At 42.1% G+C, this 18,064-nt stretch overlaps 1 protein-coding gene across 1 annotated transcript in view; it reads left to right on the top strand.

Moving 5' to 3' along the window:
* The window catches only part of WWC2 (WW and C2 domain containing 2), a 97,105-nt gene that overhangs the window by 34,023 nt on the left and 45,018 nt on the right, over window positions 1-18,064 (top strand). Inside the window, exons 3-4 of the mRNA XM_074155245.1 lie at window positions 13,011-13,214; window positions 14,217-14,293. Of these exons, the coding sequence (XP_074011346.1) occupies window positions 13,011-13,214; window positions 14,217-14,293 (281 nt within the window). The remainder of the gene's footprint in view (window positions 1-13,010; window positions 13,215-14,216; window positions 14,294-18,064) is intronic.

Raw genomic sequence — 18,064 nt, 5'->3', positions numbered from 1 at the left:
ATAGGGACATACTTGATCAAATTCAAAAGGTGAAGACAGTAAATTATTTGCTTCTGAATCTAAATGCTATTATCAGAGGAAACTTGTCTTTAACTTTTTCAGCTTTGGCCAAAACTCTAAAACTTAAAGGTATAAAATTTTAAGCAGGCAGTCTGCATTTCTGGGAGTTTTGAAAGTGCTTTCAGATCACTGCTCTGATAATTGTGTTCTTTTATTTCATGCACGCTCAAAACCTTTAATCAGTTCTAAAAATCTCACTCGTAGCTTTCCTGCCTTTTTTTTTTTTTTTTTCAGAAAGAGGTTAAATATTTTCTTTACTTTTAAATGCTACTTCTGAGCATTGAAGGTGAATTTCTGAATATTATGAGCTGTTTGTGAGTTGAAGTCCCGCTTCACACGCATGTAAGACAGTGAGGCTTGAACTGCGTTGTCTTAGAATTCTCTTGAAAATTGTGATTAGCTAGATTTCTTTATATTATGTTAATGTGTATGATGGATGACAAAAATTATGTACTTTGGACTTTGGTGTACTTAAAGTGGTTTCCATCTGTAGTTGAGTATTGCATTCGTTTCCTGTTACACTAATATATGTGTTGCTTTGTAGCAATTTCAGTGAAACTTCTTATTTTGTCAAGTGGTATATTTTAGTTTTGTACCCTGTGTTTTGCCGAGTGTTGTGCTGAGAGTACTCTTGAGTTTCTGGGAGGTAAACGCTTAAGAATCTTATAAGTATGTCATTTGTCTGATGTGCCAAACGTGGAGATTATAACTTCATCTGACTAGGGTGCATGCATTGTTTTGATGCTGTTGAAATCTCTAGTACAGAGGTCACTAATAATTAGGGGGCAAAAGCCTTTCTAGAAAGCACGTTTTTCTCCTGCTCACTGCTTTATTAGCAGTGTAATAATTTAGAATCATAGAATCGTCCAGGTTGGAAGAGACCCTTGGGATCATCGAGTCCAACCATCTACCCTACACTACAAAGTTCTCCCCTATATCATATCCCCCAACACCACATCTAAACGGCTCTTAAACACATCCAGGGATGGCGACTCAACCCCCTCCCTGGGCAGCCTATTCCAATGCCCGACCACTCTTTCTGTGAAAAATTCTTTCCTAATGTTCAGTCTAAACCTACCCTGTTGGAGCTTGAAGCCATTCCCTCTCGTTCTGTCAATTTAGATGTGTTGAATATGCTTTTTGGATTTGAACTGTTTAAATCCTATCAGGGCAGTGGCTATGTTAGAACAAGGAAGACTCCTTTACTCTTTCCCCTGTATTGATTATAATTTGATTAATTCTCTCTCTTACTGGACAAAGAAGCCAAATGAGGGAGAAAAACTGTACCCACTACTAGGAGGAGGACCAAATGGATAGATGCCTGGAAAACAGGTTGGATAAAGCGGAAGTCCAGGACCCATAAACGGCAGCTTGGGAAGAAACCTACTCCCATGTGTTAGGTGGGGAGAGGTGACTAAAGACGTTTCATGCTCACTGCCTTCTGGCTGAATTTGTTGCAGCAAAATGTTTGAGGGAAGGCCCATTGATTCTCTCCTTTTGCATCCCATAATTATTCTAAACAGCTTCTCTATTACATGTTCTTTTTTTCCATTCTCTTTCTAGTATTGCTCCTACTGTGTGCCTCTGTCCAAAGCTACATCTGATAAAAGCGTGAAGTTTCAGGTTGTCCACAGGATTTTGGAGGCATTGTAGTATAACTGGCCAGTCTTGTTAAATTTCTCAAACCAACCCAATAAACTGTGAGCCACAGGCTAGATCTTAGTGCAATAGACTGTAAATTCAGAAGGTCTTACTCGTGGTTGTTCCCTCCTTTTCTATTTAAGAACTCAAGGTTGAAAATATTAAGGATGGAATTGCCATTAGTGATTGGTGCGGGACTTAATTCTGCTCTTCTTGAAGGGTGGATATTGGCAAAATTATTTCAAGAAAGCAGTACTAGGCTGGGCCTTGCAAAGTTCTAATAATTCTACCAAATTTCTGTAATGTCAATTCTTCAAAAATTGTTTAAATCAATATTATTTTTAAAAAAATAAAATTCCACATCTGTGCAATTACCTGCCTTAGCCCTTTACCTGCCCTTCTCCCATACAAGCCTGAGAAAAATCCAACTTTCCTTAACTGCCAGTGGAAACTCTTTCTCCCCCACAGAGAGGGGTACGAGTTGGCTGTGAGCAGTCTGCAGTTGTACAACACTCCCTGAGACTTGAGGAACTTGCTTTTGCTGTCAATATGTTTAAGTATAATTTGGTTTTATTATCATCACACATTTTCTATAATTTTATATATTTTTATGAGGGTTTTTTTCAAATACAGTTGGGTTTTTTCCTGGCTCTTACTGATTGCCTCAGAGCTTTCTCGTGATCCTTTTGGATGATGTAACCCACTTTGAGAAACCCTGACTGAGGTCATTACTTTATGAATATATTACTCCAATTAGGAGTTTTAATGGGATGCTTTCAGCTTCAAGGGAGACCAGATTACAGGCCATCTGGCAAGGCAGAACGTGCAGATGATGTGGGTAGTTAATACCATAAGAACCTAAAGGCTCACCCTGTGCTTCAGTAGCACCCTTTGTTAGAAGGATGACTGAAGGGATATTATCTGGTGGCCAGGGATGGAGGAGTTCCTTTCCTGCAGCATCCTTCTTACCGTGGTTTGGAAGAGTCCAAAGATGGGGGTTTTTTGAGTTTATGCTGTTCATCCTTATAATCCTTATTGCATTTGCATTCATCTACTTCAGCTGTCTAATTTGCTAACGTTTACTAATTTACTAAATAACATGGTTAAGAACTCAAGGCAATAATGAAAATAACACAAACCTATTACTCCATTTCCTATATCTACGAGCAAAGTCATCGCTTTCACATTTTTCCAATTCTTCTTGCGGGGTTTTCAACATCAGGCATTAAGTGGCTGAGATGCAAACATTTATGCTCTTAGAGCTTGGATTTGCAAACACTTTTAAGCTGATACAATCTCTGAAAGAACTGGTCCCGCTCTATTGCTACCTCTGGCCTTTTGTTCTGTCCCTGCAATGTTTTTGCTTATACTGGCATGAACGTTTGCGTGGCCAGACAGTGAATCAGATCAGGGAGCTGATTCAAGTTGAAACTAATCCGGTACGAAAAAAAAATTAAAAAAAATTGCTGTTTGTTCTCCTTTCCACACCCTTATATTATGCAAGCGAGAGAGGGAAGGTGACCTGGAGATATGAATGAACAGCCAGGTGGAAGAGACGGGGGACAGCTGCTTTTAGTGGTTAAAAGTATTTTCAAACACCACCCTTGAACTTTCATGGGTTCCATGCTCTGTGCTGCCTCGCCAGGAAGCCGCTCTGACTCAGAGGCTGTGATTTCCAGGTGTGGCGGTGCCAGCTGAAGCGGCAGTCGTGGCTTGCTCCAGTTCCTGTCCCCACAGTGTGTCAGCATGAGGATGTGTAGTAAACACAGACGACGGGGAAGATCTCTGCTTCCTGAGGTGTGTGAGCTGTTGTTTCCCACCTCCTCTTCCATCCCCCAGCCATTGAGATTTTCTGATCTAGATCGTCACATGGGATGTGTGTAGATGAATGTCTATGGCTTCTGGGAGCCCCTCTGCGGTGAGGACAGGCTGAGAGAGTTGAGGGTGTTCAGCCTGGAGAAGAGAAGGCTCCAGGGAGACTTTAGAGCCCCTTCCAGTCCCTAAAGGGGCTACAGGAGAGATGGGGAGGGACTCTTGATCAGGGAGGGGAGCCATAGGATGAGGGGGAACAGTTTTAAACTGAAAGAGGCAAAAAATTAGATTAGATATTAGGAAGAAATTCTTTGCTGTGAGGGTGGTGAGGCACTGGCCCAGGTTGCCCAGAGAAGCTGTGGCTGCCCCATCCCTGGAGGGGTTCAAGGCCAGGCTGGATGGGGCTTGGAGCAACCTGGTCTGGTGGGAGGTGTCCCTGCTCAGGGCAGGGGGGGTTGGAACTCAGTGATCTTTAAGGTCCCTTCCAACCCAAACGATTCTATGAATAGTCTGAGGGAATCCTAGACCACAACAGATTCAGCCTTGCCTTCAGCACCCTACACATTCCTCAGTAACTTATCCTCTTTACTTCCAGTTCTTGTTTTCAGGCTCAGGAATAACCCAGCAAGCGGTTGTTTTCTTCATTGCATTGATCTAGTTAACCTGTAAAACAAGTTCCCTGCTGTTGGTAACGTTTAGTGGCAAAAGTAATAGAAAGGAACTGAATGACTATTTAAAAGGTAAGGATGGTTAGGAATAGCTACTCCTAGCCCAGTAATATCTCAGTCCATCACATCATTTTCTTTTTGCTGCTCTGTACTTTGCATTCAATATGATGATTTTTCTCCCTGCCCTCCACCCCCAGCACTTTTCTTCAAAAAGGAGTTTCACATCTACCTTCTCTGCTTCCGGCCTGGGACTCTAGTACATCTGCCTCCATGAAAATAAGCCAGACTGTATTTCCAGACAAGGAAGAAATCTGAAAATCCCACCATGAGTCTGCAATTACCATTAGCTTGAGGATGAGTCGAATGGCGTTTCATGATCATACATGTCTACTGTTTGTTCCCACGACCCATCACCATCTTCTAAGCAAGTAGTTACATGCAAGCGTTTGGGAAATAATCCTGAAGTCTCTTTACTGTCAGCAAACATACATGGTGAAAACCCAAGTGCAGTATATATCTTATCCTGAATCTTATTTATAGGTATCTTCTCTGCCCCCTGGCTGCAGAAAGGGATTAATCTGGTACATGCTGGCTACAGAAGGAGGGCTTGAGCAATGAAGGCTCTGCATTAAAGATGATTTTTATGGAAAGATCATACTGGCATCTATACTGGCGTCTTTTTCTTAAGCCTTTGTTCTGGTAGCTGTAGCAGTAGAACGTTACCTACTTATGGATAATGTAGAGCAAAATGCTCAGAGTTTCTACTGCATTTGACTCTGAGATCTATAAGCATATGCCACTGGATACCTGGAGGAAACTGATGTGCCATAAGGATAACGTGTTCAATATTTCTCCATAAAAATCTCTGAATAAATATTTCTTGGAAATCTGCTCATGCTTGCACAGTGTAGCTGGAAAACATTCTCATTTTATCTCATTACTCAAATGCAAGCACAGAATTATTTTATGGAAGAATGAAGAAGGTGTCTGGAAGAGAGGAAGCATTTTTTGTGTGCGAGTTCCATGTCAGGAAACAAACTGTAGAGAGCTCAGTTCAGAGCATACTCTGAATAACCTAATTTTCCTTCATGTCTCTCTTTAGAACCCATATTCCCTCTTATTATGTGGTAGAATGTGTTTTTCTTTGAGTATCCTGCAATGTTTTAGATCATTTTTAAGACACTATAGATGTCATCTTGTTGGGCTGCACAGTCTTACTGAAACTGCTGTCTCTGCCATGTGCTAGTCTTTATTTTTATGTACCTATTGAACAAATATATCAGTGTGAAATGGTGTAATGTTTGTTTGTGGTTTCTTCCTCAAATTTTTGGGTACACATTGCTTTTCTCATTTGAGTTTGAATTGTAAGTATTTTTTTAATACTTGGGGGAAAAAAAAAAAAAAACCCTGCTTTCGGAAAGCCTCTGGTATGTAAACAGTAAAGTGCATTCCTTAAGCCAGTCCGGTAACACTTGGCTCTTCGCCCTCAAACTGGTGCATTTGCTCTTTCGCTGTTCGTTAAGACCTGCATCTCAGTTGCCTGCAATATTTGTTGTGCCAGTTAAAGTACAATGAAGTAATATTTGCACTCTTCCCCCCCCCCCCCCATGTATTTTTTTTGGTCTGATTGCCGGGAAAAGTACTGGAGATTTGAAAGCCCATTTGTTTATCAAGAAATGTGGGATAGACTTGTAGAATAAACATACCCGTAGTGATTAGGCATTGTTGTTGATAAAATTGCTTTCACCACCCACCACTGAGCTGCGATGGTTGATATCGGAATATCAGATGCCGTTTTCGTCTGGATGTTATATGTCAAAGGGTTGTTGTTGATTTTGTTTGTGCCATTTTGAGACTATGAGCCTGCAATGTGCCTAAGTGGCCAAGAAGGCCAACAGCATCCTGGCCTGTATCAGGAACGGTGTGGCCAGCAGAGCTGGGGCAGTGATGGTCCCCCTGTACTGGACACTGGTGAGGCCCCACCTCGAGTGCTGTGTCCAGTTTTGGGCCCCTCACTCCAAGAAAGACATTGAGGTGCTGGAGCGTGTCCAGAGAAGGGCAACGAGGCTGGTGAGGGGTCTGGAGCACAAGTCTTGTGAGGAGCAGCTGAGGGAGCTGGGGTTGTTCAGCCTGGAGAAAAGGAGGCTGAGGGGAGACCTTCTCGCTCTCTACAACTCTCTGAAAGGAGGGTGTAGCCAGGGGGATTGGTCTCTTCTCCCAAGGAACAGGTGATAGGACAAGACGAAACATAAGAAGTTCCATCTAAACACGAGGAGGAACTTCTTCCCTTTGAGGGTGGCAGAGCCCTGGAACAGGCTGCCCAGAGAGGTGTGGAGTCTCCATCTCTGGAGACATTCAGAACCCACCTGGGCATGTTCCTGTGCAACCTGCTCTAGGTGGACCTGCTTTGGCAGGGGGGTTAGACTGGAAGATCTCCAGAGTTTCCCTTCCAACCCCATATCGTTCTGTGATTCTGTGAAACGGCCTCAAGTTGCACCAGGGGAGGTTCAGATTGGATATTAGGAAAAATGTTTACAATGAAAGAGTTATTAAGCATTGGAACCTGCCAGAAGGTGATGTGTCTGCTTTCATTTTGTCTTTTGGAGCCAGTTAGTGTTTGGGAGGGTTTAGTACATTGAATAGGCTTTGTGGTAGGTTGAGTAAGCACTAGAGGCTGTGCAAAAGAGAACACAGGAACACATAATGTTGGGGAGCATGGGTTGCGGTGACACGGCGGAAACCATCACTGCCAAAAAGGAGGACTTCTCCAGCAGCTCCAGCTGTGGCACACAGCTTCCCCTTTCTCTCATCCCTGCAGATCTTAGGTCTCTGGTCCTCGTTTCTAGTCAGGTCAACCAGTTTCCCTTGGAATAGCTTCTCTTCTGAGATGGTGATTCTGCTACATTTACAAACTGCAATAATATGGGCGTGTATTTAAACAGATGAGAGTTCTCTCTTCAGGAAAAGGTATAATGCCACAATTTTGTCTCGTCTGGGTATATATGTGACCTTCTCAAGTAGCAATCTGGCATCTCCAGCATTTTTTTTTTCAGTGGAACCCCTTGAGAGTACTTTTTTCTCTGTGTTGCCTAAAGGCAATGTGTCTGACTGAAGGCAGCGTCCGTGTGTGTTGTTGTAGAGCCAATAGATGCTATTATTTTGTTTGGCAAGGGGAGATGTTGGAAGGCTATTGCTTCCACGTATTGTTAATCCTGTAGTAAAATGTCCAATTCTCTCCTGTCTCACAGCAGGGCGTCAGGGAGCCGTTCCCTTCCCTGTGGGATTTTCTAGTGGGATTTTAATTTCATGTATTTTAGGGAAATGCGATCTACTGCTGATAAGGTAATAGTTTCCTTCTGTTCGAGTAGACTGTAAAAATTTGGCAGAGCTTCTTGAGAGCAGACAGCAATGTAACAGATGAAAATATCTCATTTTTAAAAAAAATGGCATGCCTGACTCTTGCCTGGATCCTATGTATGATATATATCTTATATATAATTACACAAAGGAGGCATAACATCGCTGCCCTTGAAGCAAGTTCTAGCCAAAGGAATAAACAAAGCTTTCCAAGGCATAAAGTCAGTCTGGGCGTTTTGGTTTTGAATTATGGTTTGGGCCAGATTCTTTGCTGAGTTTTGAAGTGCAGCGGGCCAGGAAGAGCGCGTTTGATGAATAGCAGCCTGATTAAAGCCAGCGTGGCTTCCTCTCCTGCGTTACTGGGCTGTGATGGTTCCAGCGGACAGGAACGTCGCTGGGTGGAGAGTGCCATCCTGACGCTTGTGCCGTTCCGCTGGGCGAGACCTCGAGTCTTCTCTGTCTCGTAGAATTTCCCCTCCCCCTGCAGTGTGGGTAGGCACTCAGATCTTGGAAAAATAGGAGGAAATGAATTGCTTGCTTATATTTTTTTTTATAAGTTTATTAACTATGCGCTTGCAGTAATTAATTTAAAGTTAAATTATTTGGTTTGAAATCAAGATCTCTTAGTCAAATTGAGTTATTTTGGTTTGCAAGTGGCTTTGCCAAATGACGCTAGACCCAAGTCAGATTAGGAATATCTAGCCCAAATATGAGGTGTGCCACCAGCCTTCTCATTCTCTTACTATGGATCATTATTTTCCACTGTGATTGGACAGAGCAAGTTGATATATAAACATTTGTTTTAAATCTAAGCAGTGCTCTTGATAGAGCCTGATGTACAAGTCTTTGTTCCTTACGGATCTGTTTTAAGGAGATTCCTTTAGTTCATATCAGACCTGGTTGCTCAAAGCCCCATCCAGCCTGGCCTTGAACGCCTCCAAGGATGGGGCAGCCACAGCTTCTCTGGGCAACCTGGGCCAGGGTCTCACCACCCTCACAATAAAGAATTTCTTCCTGATATCTAATCTAAATCTCCCCTCTTTCAGTTTGAAGCCATTCCCCCTCATCCTATAGCTCCTCTCCCTGACCAAGAGTCCTTTCGCATCTCTCCTGGAGCCCCTTTAGGGACTGGAAGGGGCTCTAAGGTCTCCCCGGAGCCTTCTCTTCTCCAGGCTGAACGCCCCCAACTCTCTCAGCCTGTCCTCACAGCAGAGGAGCTCCAACCCTTGGATCATCTCTGGGGCCCTCCAGAAAGAGCTGAAATCTTGAATTTAACTTTCTGGTGATGAGCAGAAGGTGTTGGAGAGGTCGTGCCCAGAGGGATGGTTTGTTCGTTCCCCACTGCTGATGACTGAATTCCAGTTGGCATTTTCTAGAACAGATACACCCCTACAGCTCTATGTACTGCTCATAACCAGTGCTTGCTTCTCACCTCACCAGCAGAAATAACATCTCCTGTCTGTCCAGCTGGCAATCTGCTCGTTGCACGACTCGTATCTGCTGCAGACAAGGTTGTAGGGCATCCTGTTGCAGTCACCAGTGGAAACATTTATCTACCCTAAAAAAGGAATGAGATTTCCCAAGTTCGTTTTACATCAGCTGTTGAATAATAAGGGTAGGAAAATGTTTGGATGTTCTTTGTGGTTTAAATCTCACTCTTTGGTTTAAGCCTGAAGGGCTTCACATGCCATTTTCAGATGTTCAGCAAGCTGTTCCCTCAACGACATGTGTGTAACTGTCCCAATAATAGTCTTGTGTATACAAGTTTGACCTTAACAGCAGGTGCTTAAAACGTTCCTGTCCAAGGTAAAAAAATTCCTTATCTTTGTTAGGATTACTCTGAGAAGTAAAAATATTTGTTCTAGAAAAAACTCTCCTTTTAAAAAAAAAATTATTGGCTTCTGGAAGGTACCTCTGCTCAAGTGAACATAATTTTCAAAATGCAGCACTACAGTTCTGTCTTTTTTTTTTTTTTTTTTTTTTCCTCTGTGGGGTAAACCTACTGATTAAAATTGAGACAACTGAAAATTATAGATGAAAAAGCATTTGGTGCTGCCGCACAGGCACATATATGTATATGAACAACCTGCCACACAAGTGATATGGTTTTTTGTGTTTTCCACATCGTGCTATTTAAGAAGACATAGAGTGAAAAATACTCCAGAGCCTTCTCTGCTTGGTAAAAGCTGAGTAACAATTCTGGCATAGTCCTTCTACCATTTATGCTTCGCTTTTTCTAGGATTATATATATTTTCCCGACTGAGTGTTTGTTCCAGAATAAAATACACGCAGATAGAATTGGCTGAGAATAATTGGACCAGTCAGTGTAACTAGGCAGGCAAATACCCAAACCTCCGTGTGCTGAAGTTAGAATGTGCAGTTTTTAAAATGCAGGGTCGCCTTTACCTCATTTATGACTATCATTTAAAAAAGATTTTTAGCTCTTATAATCGTAGTATTGCTTTACACATGCAGCTTGGAGAGGCAAAAAGAAAATGTTTGATTGCATTTGTCAGCGATACAAAATAATCTGCCGTTGATCAGCTTTGTCCTTCTCTTGCAGTCCCAAGGACAGGGCATCTGTAGGCCACGTTTTAGGACTCTGCAGGCTCCGTTTGGTCTTTGGGCGGCATGTTGAGCAATCCTCACTTAAAACCTACGAGGCAATTACCTACAACATGCTCGAAGATGAGACCTTCCAATCTTGTGAGATTATTCGGTGGCTCCTGGTTGCTCTCTTAAAACACAATCGCATCATTACATTCTTCTAAAAAAACCAATATAACTGCATTTATCCTATTTGATCGTTGACCCATGAGAATCCTGCTTCATGCTCTTCATCCTGCTTCACAACAAAAGGGACCAGCTCTGGAAACCAGCGCTTCTTATCTTGTGTCAATAACTGGGAATGTGGAGGTGTGTTAAAGCCCAACAGCAATAAGTGGCCACAGATAGGGACATGTGTTGACCATTTAGGAGAGAAAAGCTATTGATTTTGCTGCTTTGTGTGCCTGACGTCTTTGTGGAGAAGAGCAGGTGGCCATAAACATGGAGATATATGTGTGTGTGCCTGTAGCTATAGTTAGTTTTTTGGAGAGAATGTTCCTGTTGAGGTTATTGGAAAACCAACTGTGTATAAAGCTTCTCTGCTTTAATCTTTAATGCACCGCACTCGGCTTTACGTGATTTATGCTCTCTATGCATCCACTGTGTACATCTAAAAAATACCTTTCCCAAACAGAAATACAAAAGCTTGTCGTGTTTGTAAATGGTGGAGGGGGACACCAGCATGGGGGGGTGTGTGTGTGTGTGTATTTATTTGCTTGTTTTTAAAAGCATCAGGAGTTCCATAGGCATTGCCAGTTTAGGATCCTACAGGATTAGTTTTATGGGATGCTTCTTTTTATTTGCATGGGGTTTGGTTTATGTGGTATTAACACCAAAAAGGGCTTTTGAAAAACTGGCAATTAGTCAGTATGGGAAGTTATTGTTAACCAGAACCTTTCCTTATCAGCTTCTGCTGTTACAAAAATCTGTTTTCATAGATGGATTTGAAAGAGTGCCTTCTCCCCAAGAGTGCACATCAGCTGCAGTTTAGAGCAATCAGATTGATTCTGCTGCAGTTCTTTCTTTTTTTCCCCCCCAGGTCTTCAGCCACATGTTCCCATTCCACCCCTCCACCTGCCCCCCCCGGTCCCCGCATTGGTTCTCACTGTAAAGCAATTCAGAGAACTAAAGTGGCAGAAATCTAACACAGACAATAAACTTTCCTCCTCCTTTTTGCAGAAAAATTCTGAAGTGCGTGATTTGCACTAAATATTTTGGTACTGAATGTTACTTTTTATCTCTGTAGACCTGTTGTATGTAACTCACAAAGAAAATGCAGTGTGGTGCCCGTGTACATTTAGTTTTCAAACTTTTCATGGCTATGTCTCATGAGAAGGTTTTTATACTTAGTAGAGCTTTAAAGGAAGAATATTCATTGTACAGCCAACTAAGTCAGGAAATATTAACGGTAAGATTGAACGTTCAGTCCTAACTCTTCCTCTTTGCATGTTTACATTAAAAAAAAAAAATCTTAAAACCTATGATTAGCATGATCTCATCACATACTTTCTTAATATATAGCACTGTGTCACGTCTAATGCTTTTGTCTGCACATTTTGTGCAAGTCTTGTCTTCCGGGTGGCTGCTGGAGTTAGAATGGTTGACCTGAAGCCCTTTGTGAATTAATGGCCTGTTCCAGCCTACTCGATTACATTACCTGGGTCATCAGTGGGAAGAGGTAGCCACCTCAAGAAGGCATTTTTGTCCCATGTCTCTTGGGCACCCATCTTTGACGAAGTGATGTTCCCTCTGAGGGCAGCCCTCTCTGTGGACCGTAAAAGAAAGTTGTATCTTGGCTCCGGTGCCTGGCAGGGATAGGGATAGAGTCAGGTCTAGGAACAGGTCCAGCGGAGGGCCACAAAGATGATCAGAGGGCTGGAGCACCTCCCCTATGAAGACAGGCTGAGAGAGCTGGGGTTGTTCAGCCTGGAGAAGAGAAGGCTCCGGGGAGACCTCATAGCAGCCTTCCAATATCTGAAGGGAGCCTACAGGAGAGCCGGAGAGGGACTCTTTGTCAGGAGATGTAGTGACAGGACAAGGGGTAATGGTTTTAAATTGGAAGCGGGGAGATTTAGATTAGATATTAGGAGGAAATTCTTTACTGTGAGGGTGGTGAAGCACTGGAACAGGTTGCCCAGGGAAGTTGTGGCTGCCCCATCCCTGGAGGGGTTCAAGGCCAGGCTGGATGGGGCTTGGAGCAACCTGGTCTGGTGGGAGGTGTCCCTGCCCATGGCGGGGGGGTTGGGACTAGATGATCTTTAAGGTCCCTTCCAACTCTAACCATTCTATGATTCTGTGATTCTAGGTGAGATGATCCGGAGAGTTAATGATCTGTTAGTTCAGTCACAGGGGAAAAGAGAAAACTGTTTTCATAGAGGGAAAGGAGAGAGATAACCACTATAAAACATGAATAACATACGGCTGTAAAATTAATGAAGTGGGGAGGAGGGGGTTTGAAAAAAATGCAATAGCTAAGATGACTTTTCATTTTTGTACAGAAATACATTCAATTTAAAGATGTCATCGAAAGACTTTATTTATCCAATTATTTCTAAATATTCTGCAAAACCAAAGTTTTTTCTTGAGTTTTAGGATGTTATTAATTCAAGGTTGAAGATGTGGGAATGATCTACATAAACATTTACCTGTTGTATCCTAATTCCTAATTTTGCGATTGATCCCTTAAATACTGTTTCATACACACACTATTGCGGTGAAGAAAAACTTAACTAAAATTGAGCATCTGCTTAGTAACCAAAAGCGATCAATGGTTTAGACTTCTATTACAGGCAAAGAGAAACAATTTAGTTGTCAACGGATTTCAGCAGAGGTCTCTTTAAATCCCTTCTTTTTCTCCTATAAAGAAACAACACAAATAGAAGATCCCAGGAAACAATGGAGGCAAGAACAAGAGAGAATGTTAAAAGATTATCTTACGATAGCCCAGGATGCTCTCAGTACCCAGAAAGAACTGTACCAGGTGAAAGAACAGAGGCTGGCACTTGCGCTGGACGAGTACGTGCGGTTGAATGATGCCTACAAAGAAAAATCAAGCTCTCGTACAAGCCGTAAGTACGGTAGAGAATGCAATGTAACTTCTTTGATCTGCGCCTCGCAGGGGATCCTGTTTCTCTTTAGGATGAGTTTTCAAGGTTTGCTATGAACACCTTGTACTCTGGCTTTTTTAGAGAGAGCATCCCTCCTTTTTTTTTTTTTTTTTTTTTCATTTTATTTAATATAAAGATATTATGCTGGAGAGAAAACCCTCTTCTCTCTGGTACAATTGAACTCCTTTGAGCTGCGGTTTAGAGCAGTTGGCTCTAAAATCTATTTTGTCGTGCAGTTTGTCAGAACAAAAATTCTGCCAAATCTAGGTTGAAAGTAAATAGGATCTCTTGCACTTTGTGGCTGCACGCTGCAATGACCCCACTGTGCTGACAGGTGTCTGCAATAGCCCAAGAAAGGAATTTGTTGCTGCTTTATGAGAATAGCATACAATAATTTTGCAGCCTGTGTGCTGTGATCTGGGGTGGAGATGCATGTTACAATGTGGGGCAAGGAATTGGCATGCAGTAAAATGCTGTCAGAGGCTTCCTGTTGGCCAAAGATCTCTCTTGGAAGTATGTAGTGTGATAAAAGTAACACGTCGAACCGTGGACGAGCTGAGTGGGAGACTGCTGAGGCTTCTGAATAAATCTTCTACTTTCCAGAAATGTCCTTAGAAATTACAACTTCCAGGAAGAGGTGAATGCAGGGTGGCTCAGCTGGAAGAATGGGAACAGAAAGGAAGGGATAGAAAGCCAGGGAGAATGAGGTGCTACTTTAGGATCCTGGGATAAGGGAAGGAGGAAAGATACCAAATAGTGGTAGGGAAAAAAAGGGGGAAATTTTGATTATTCATAAATTATTGTCATCCTGCAATGCTGACTACTCTATAAAAGGATTATTTTTTTTAGCATTATGTTTTTCGGCACTTTTGTAGTTTTAAATCAATGTGGATTCATTGAGGAAGGGACTAATTAATGCTTTAAATGTGTTTAATATTTGTCCTTTTTGTCTTTTTAAAAAAGTGTTTTCAGGCTCCTCATCAAGCACAAAGTATGACCCTGACATTCTCAAGGCTGAAATCTCCACTACAAGATTAAGGGTGAGTGTGCATAACTTGTATTCATTTGTATTCTGTGTGCAAAATTTATGACTGTAGAATAAGCAAAGCTTGAACCAGCAGATGTATCTTGTACCCTGGTACTGAAATCTCCTAATGTTCACATTAAATGCCATTCAGAGGGTTTTAATTCATTTTTAAAGCTCTGTCTGTTACTTTCACGTAACGCGTTTTGTGGAAACTTTGACAGATATTCTAATTAGATGTGGGTTTAAATAAATCCGATAACTATTTTCACTTGTGTGCTTTTGTCTTTAAAAGGAAGAATAAAAATCTTTAGGTGAAAATAGAAAAGTAGCAGGCCAAGGTGAGCTGCAGCTTAGACAGCTGGTTTTACACAGTCTTTCTTCTGTGAGAAACGCACCATTAGCTCCATGAGCTGCCTCACAAATTTCTGCAGGTTTAAAAAACACTTTTCAATAATGGGGTGAAACTTGGCTCTGTTATGTCAAAATGGAACAGTTCAGGTCAAGAATGAAAGTTTGCATTCGTGTTTTGCTAATGAGCAAAAAAAAAAAATGCATTATTTGGTCAACTGTGTTCATCAACAGACTCCCTCCAAAGAACTTTCGGTCACAGGTTTGTCCCTAGTGAATTTATCTTCAATAAGGAGGAAATGGTGTGGAAGACATTTAAAATCTATACAGGGAGTTCATTTATTTAAGCCGTGGCGTATAATGCTCCGTACGTAGCCCAGGCTTTCTGTACTTAGTACGAAAAAAGTTAGATTAAACCATGCAGGTTGAAAAGACACCACCTCACAGCGCCGAGGGCTGGGGTACGGACTCTGGGAGCAGAAGTGACAGCAGTTACTCAGCTCTTCCATTGCCCCCTCCTGGTTTCCGCACAGAGCAACACTCGGAGAAGCCTCCGAGAGTAACATACTCCTTCACCTGGAGTGAGAATTATGATTAGGAGTCTAAACAATTAATGTTTAAAAGGAACTGTGGAATAGCTCATTAAAAATTTAAAACCCTGGATAAATCAGGGCTGGAACACATCGTAAAACTGACGTCTGGATGTTGCCCTCCTGACGACTTGTACACCTTTTCATTCATACCAATCTCGATTTGTAGTCCCTTGTCCTTTAAGGAGAAGGGAAGGTGGTTTCTGAGAGAATTTATTTCATCCCTGGAGGAGGTGGAGGAAAAATTTTCTAAATTTAGTAGGGAAAATCTACAGCAGTAAGGACCCTGTCAGGAGCAAGGATGAAAAGACAGGGAGACCTTAGAGCCCCTTCCAGTCCCTAAAAGGGCTCCAGGAGAGATGGGGAGGGACTCTTGATCAGGGAGGGGAGCCATAGGACAAGGGGGAATGGCTTCAAACTGAAAGAGGGGAGATTTAGATTAAATCTCAGGAAGAAATTCTTTCCTGTGAGGGTGGTGAGACACTGGCCCAGGTTGCCCAGAGAAGCTGTGGCTGCCCCATCCCTGGAGGGGTTCAAGGCCAGGCTGGATGGGGCTTTGAGCAACCTGGTCTGGTGGGAGGTGTCCCTGCCCAGGGCAGGGGGTTGGAACTGGATGGTCTTTAAGGTCCCTTCCAACCCAAACTATTCTGTGATTCTGTGGAGTGTTTTTCATGGAAGATGACGAGAGGTATGACTCTTTTCATAGTTTACCCTTACTTGAATGTCTGAGGATGCTTGGCTAATATGCCACCTTTTGGCATTTTACAGTATGTGCATGTGTGGACTTAATGGGAAACAAAGTTAGTCATTAGTAAGCTGCAAGCCCAGCTGGTTAGAATTCACACATTGTTCAGTGAACTATTAGGTCAGATGTGCTAAACCTGTTTCTCTCCTGCTGGCTGAGGCTTACTGGTTAATGGTGGTTATCATCAGGTTAATGGTGGCCGGAGGGGGGAAGCTCAGCATTGGAGGAAGTTCTGAATGGGCCTTTGGCCTTTTCCTTGTTAGCTGTGCTTAATGTATGCATGTGGAGCCTTTTGGAGACATGAATTGCCTATTGCGCAATGGGTCATAGGGAAAAGATGAGAGAAATCAGATGGCTGCTAAATGAAATAAGCAGGAGAAGAAAGACCTTTCTCACCGGATTAAAATTGAAGGATATGATCCCGCGGTGGACTTTGAGTGAGGCCATTCGGGGCCTGAAGTAAGATAATCGCTAAGATAATTCAAACGCTACAAAGCACATGCGATAACAGCGTGTTTTATGCATATGCAGCGAGCAGGGGATGCACCTTTATAAAATAACAAGTTGAGGGGGTTGTTATCGTTTTCCATTAGTACTGGAGTGCTGGAAGAGAAGGGGGTTAGCCCAGGAGCCCACTTGAAGGTGCAGCTGGGAGGAAGGAGTGAGGGGCCTGCCAGGTGACTGAAGATGATGTGCAGAAGCAGTAGAAAAGGGGTGAAGGATAAAACAAGTGAAGAGTTGTGAAAAAGCGGGAATTATATGGAAGTTTTGAAGGAGAAGACAAGGAGCACAAGAATAGTTTAACGCCAAGCGCGATGCAGTAAACACAGAGTCTATATTATGATGTAGGTCACGTCCTTCTAGGATAATGTGCGTAACTCACATTTCTTGATAATGAAATGATGATGAATTACAGCAGAGGACACTCAGAGTATGATCTTGAGGAAAAATGTAAGTGTTTCTGAGAGATGCAATCCTCTAAGTTGAAATCAAGTGTGCCTTCTGCTATTACTTTAATTTCACATTTCTGATTAAAAAAAAAAAAAGTTTAAGCCATTCTGTGTTTCTCAGAAAAGTTGGCACTTCTTTTGTATTTTACAAGTTACTTTACCTAGAACGTAGAGGTGATACTTGTTCATTTTCTGTAACCTTGATCAGAACACGCGAGAGATTAATCTTGGGGGTTTTGTGCTAGGCAGGGAGGAAATAGTTAAGGAGCGCTGAATGTGTATGGAGAGATTGCCTATTTATCATGCTAACTATTCAGTACGAAATAAAAACAGTTTTCTGTCAAGTAAACCAACTAGTGATGACAGTTTCCAAAAGCCTGACCCAAACCCATCATCTAGAGAACAGATTTTGCTTTGGAGAAAATTGAGATTGAAAGCATTTTATTTCTGTCGCAGAAAATTGATTAGCCAGAAGCTCCAAACTCGAATGCCTAAGTATCATTCACAAACCCACACGAAGACCCCGCACACCGCTGGTTATTTTAAACAAACAAAGCATTTGTTCTATATATTTTAAACGAAGTCTCTTGGAAAGCTACAGTAGCTGCTGATGCTCAGTAGTTGAAGGTACCTGGCATGTTGGGGAATATAACTTTTTATTTTAGTTTGAAGAATAGCACCAGGTAGGAATTCTAAGGGGATTTGGATACAAAAAGTCTTAGAAACGTATTTTGAAATTAATTTCAGTTAAAGTGGTCAAAGTTCTTCATTTTAATATAATCCATTTTTGAAAAGAGTTGAATATCTGAGGACCTATATGAAAACCAGCAAGAATTTCGCAGTGGTGGGTGAGAGTAGGGAATTTCCTGTCGCTTATCCTTTTTTCACCTTACTGATTGGAACGTTAAAAAGCCTGACAATATCTGGCTAGTATCTAGAGTGAAAACGAGCCAGATGTAGATGTATAAATACCAAAATTTGGGACTTCACATTGCAAGGAGGCATTTCTGTCTCCGTGTATGCTGAGGATTAATTTTAATTTGTGTTAAAGTGAACTCCTTTGTAGGTGGTCCAGAAACTTTGGTTTAGTATGTTTGGGAAGTATGACATTAAAAAATAAATGGAGGATTTTTTTTATTTAGTCTTGATTC

Source organism: Numenius arquata, chromosome 10, assembly GCF_964106895.1.
Source record: "Numenius arquata chromosome 10, bNumArq3.hap1.1, whole genome shotgun sequence".
Lineage (NCBI taxonomy): Eukaryota > Metazoa > Chordata > Aves > Charadriiformes > Scolopacidae > Numenius > Numenius arquata.
This window is presented reverse-complemented; position numbering and strand designations above follow the sequence as displayed.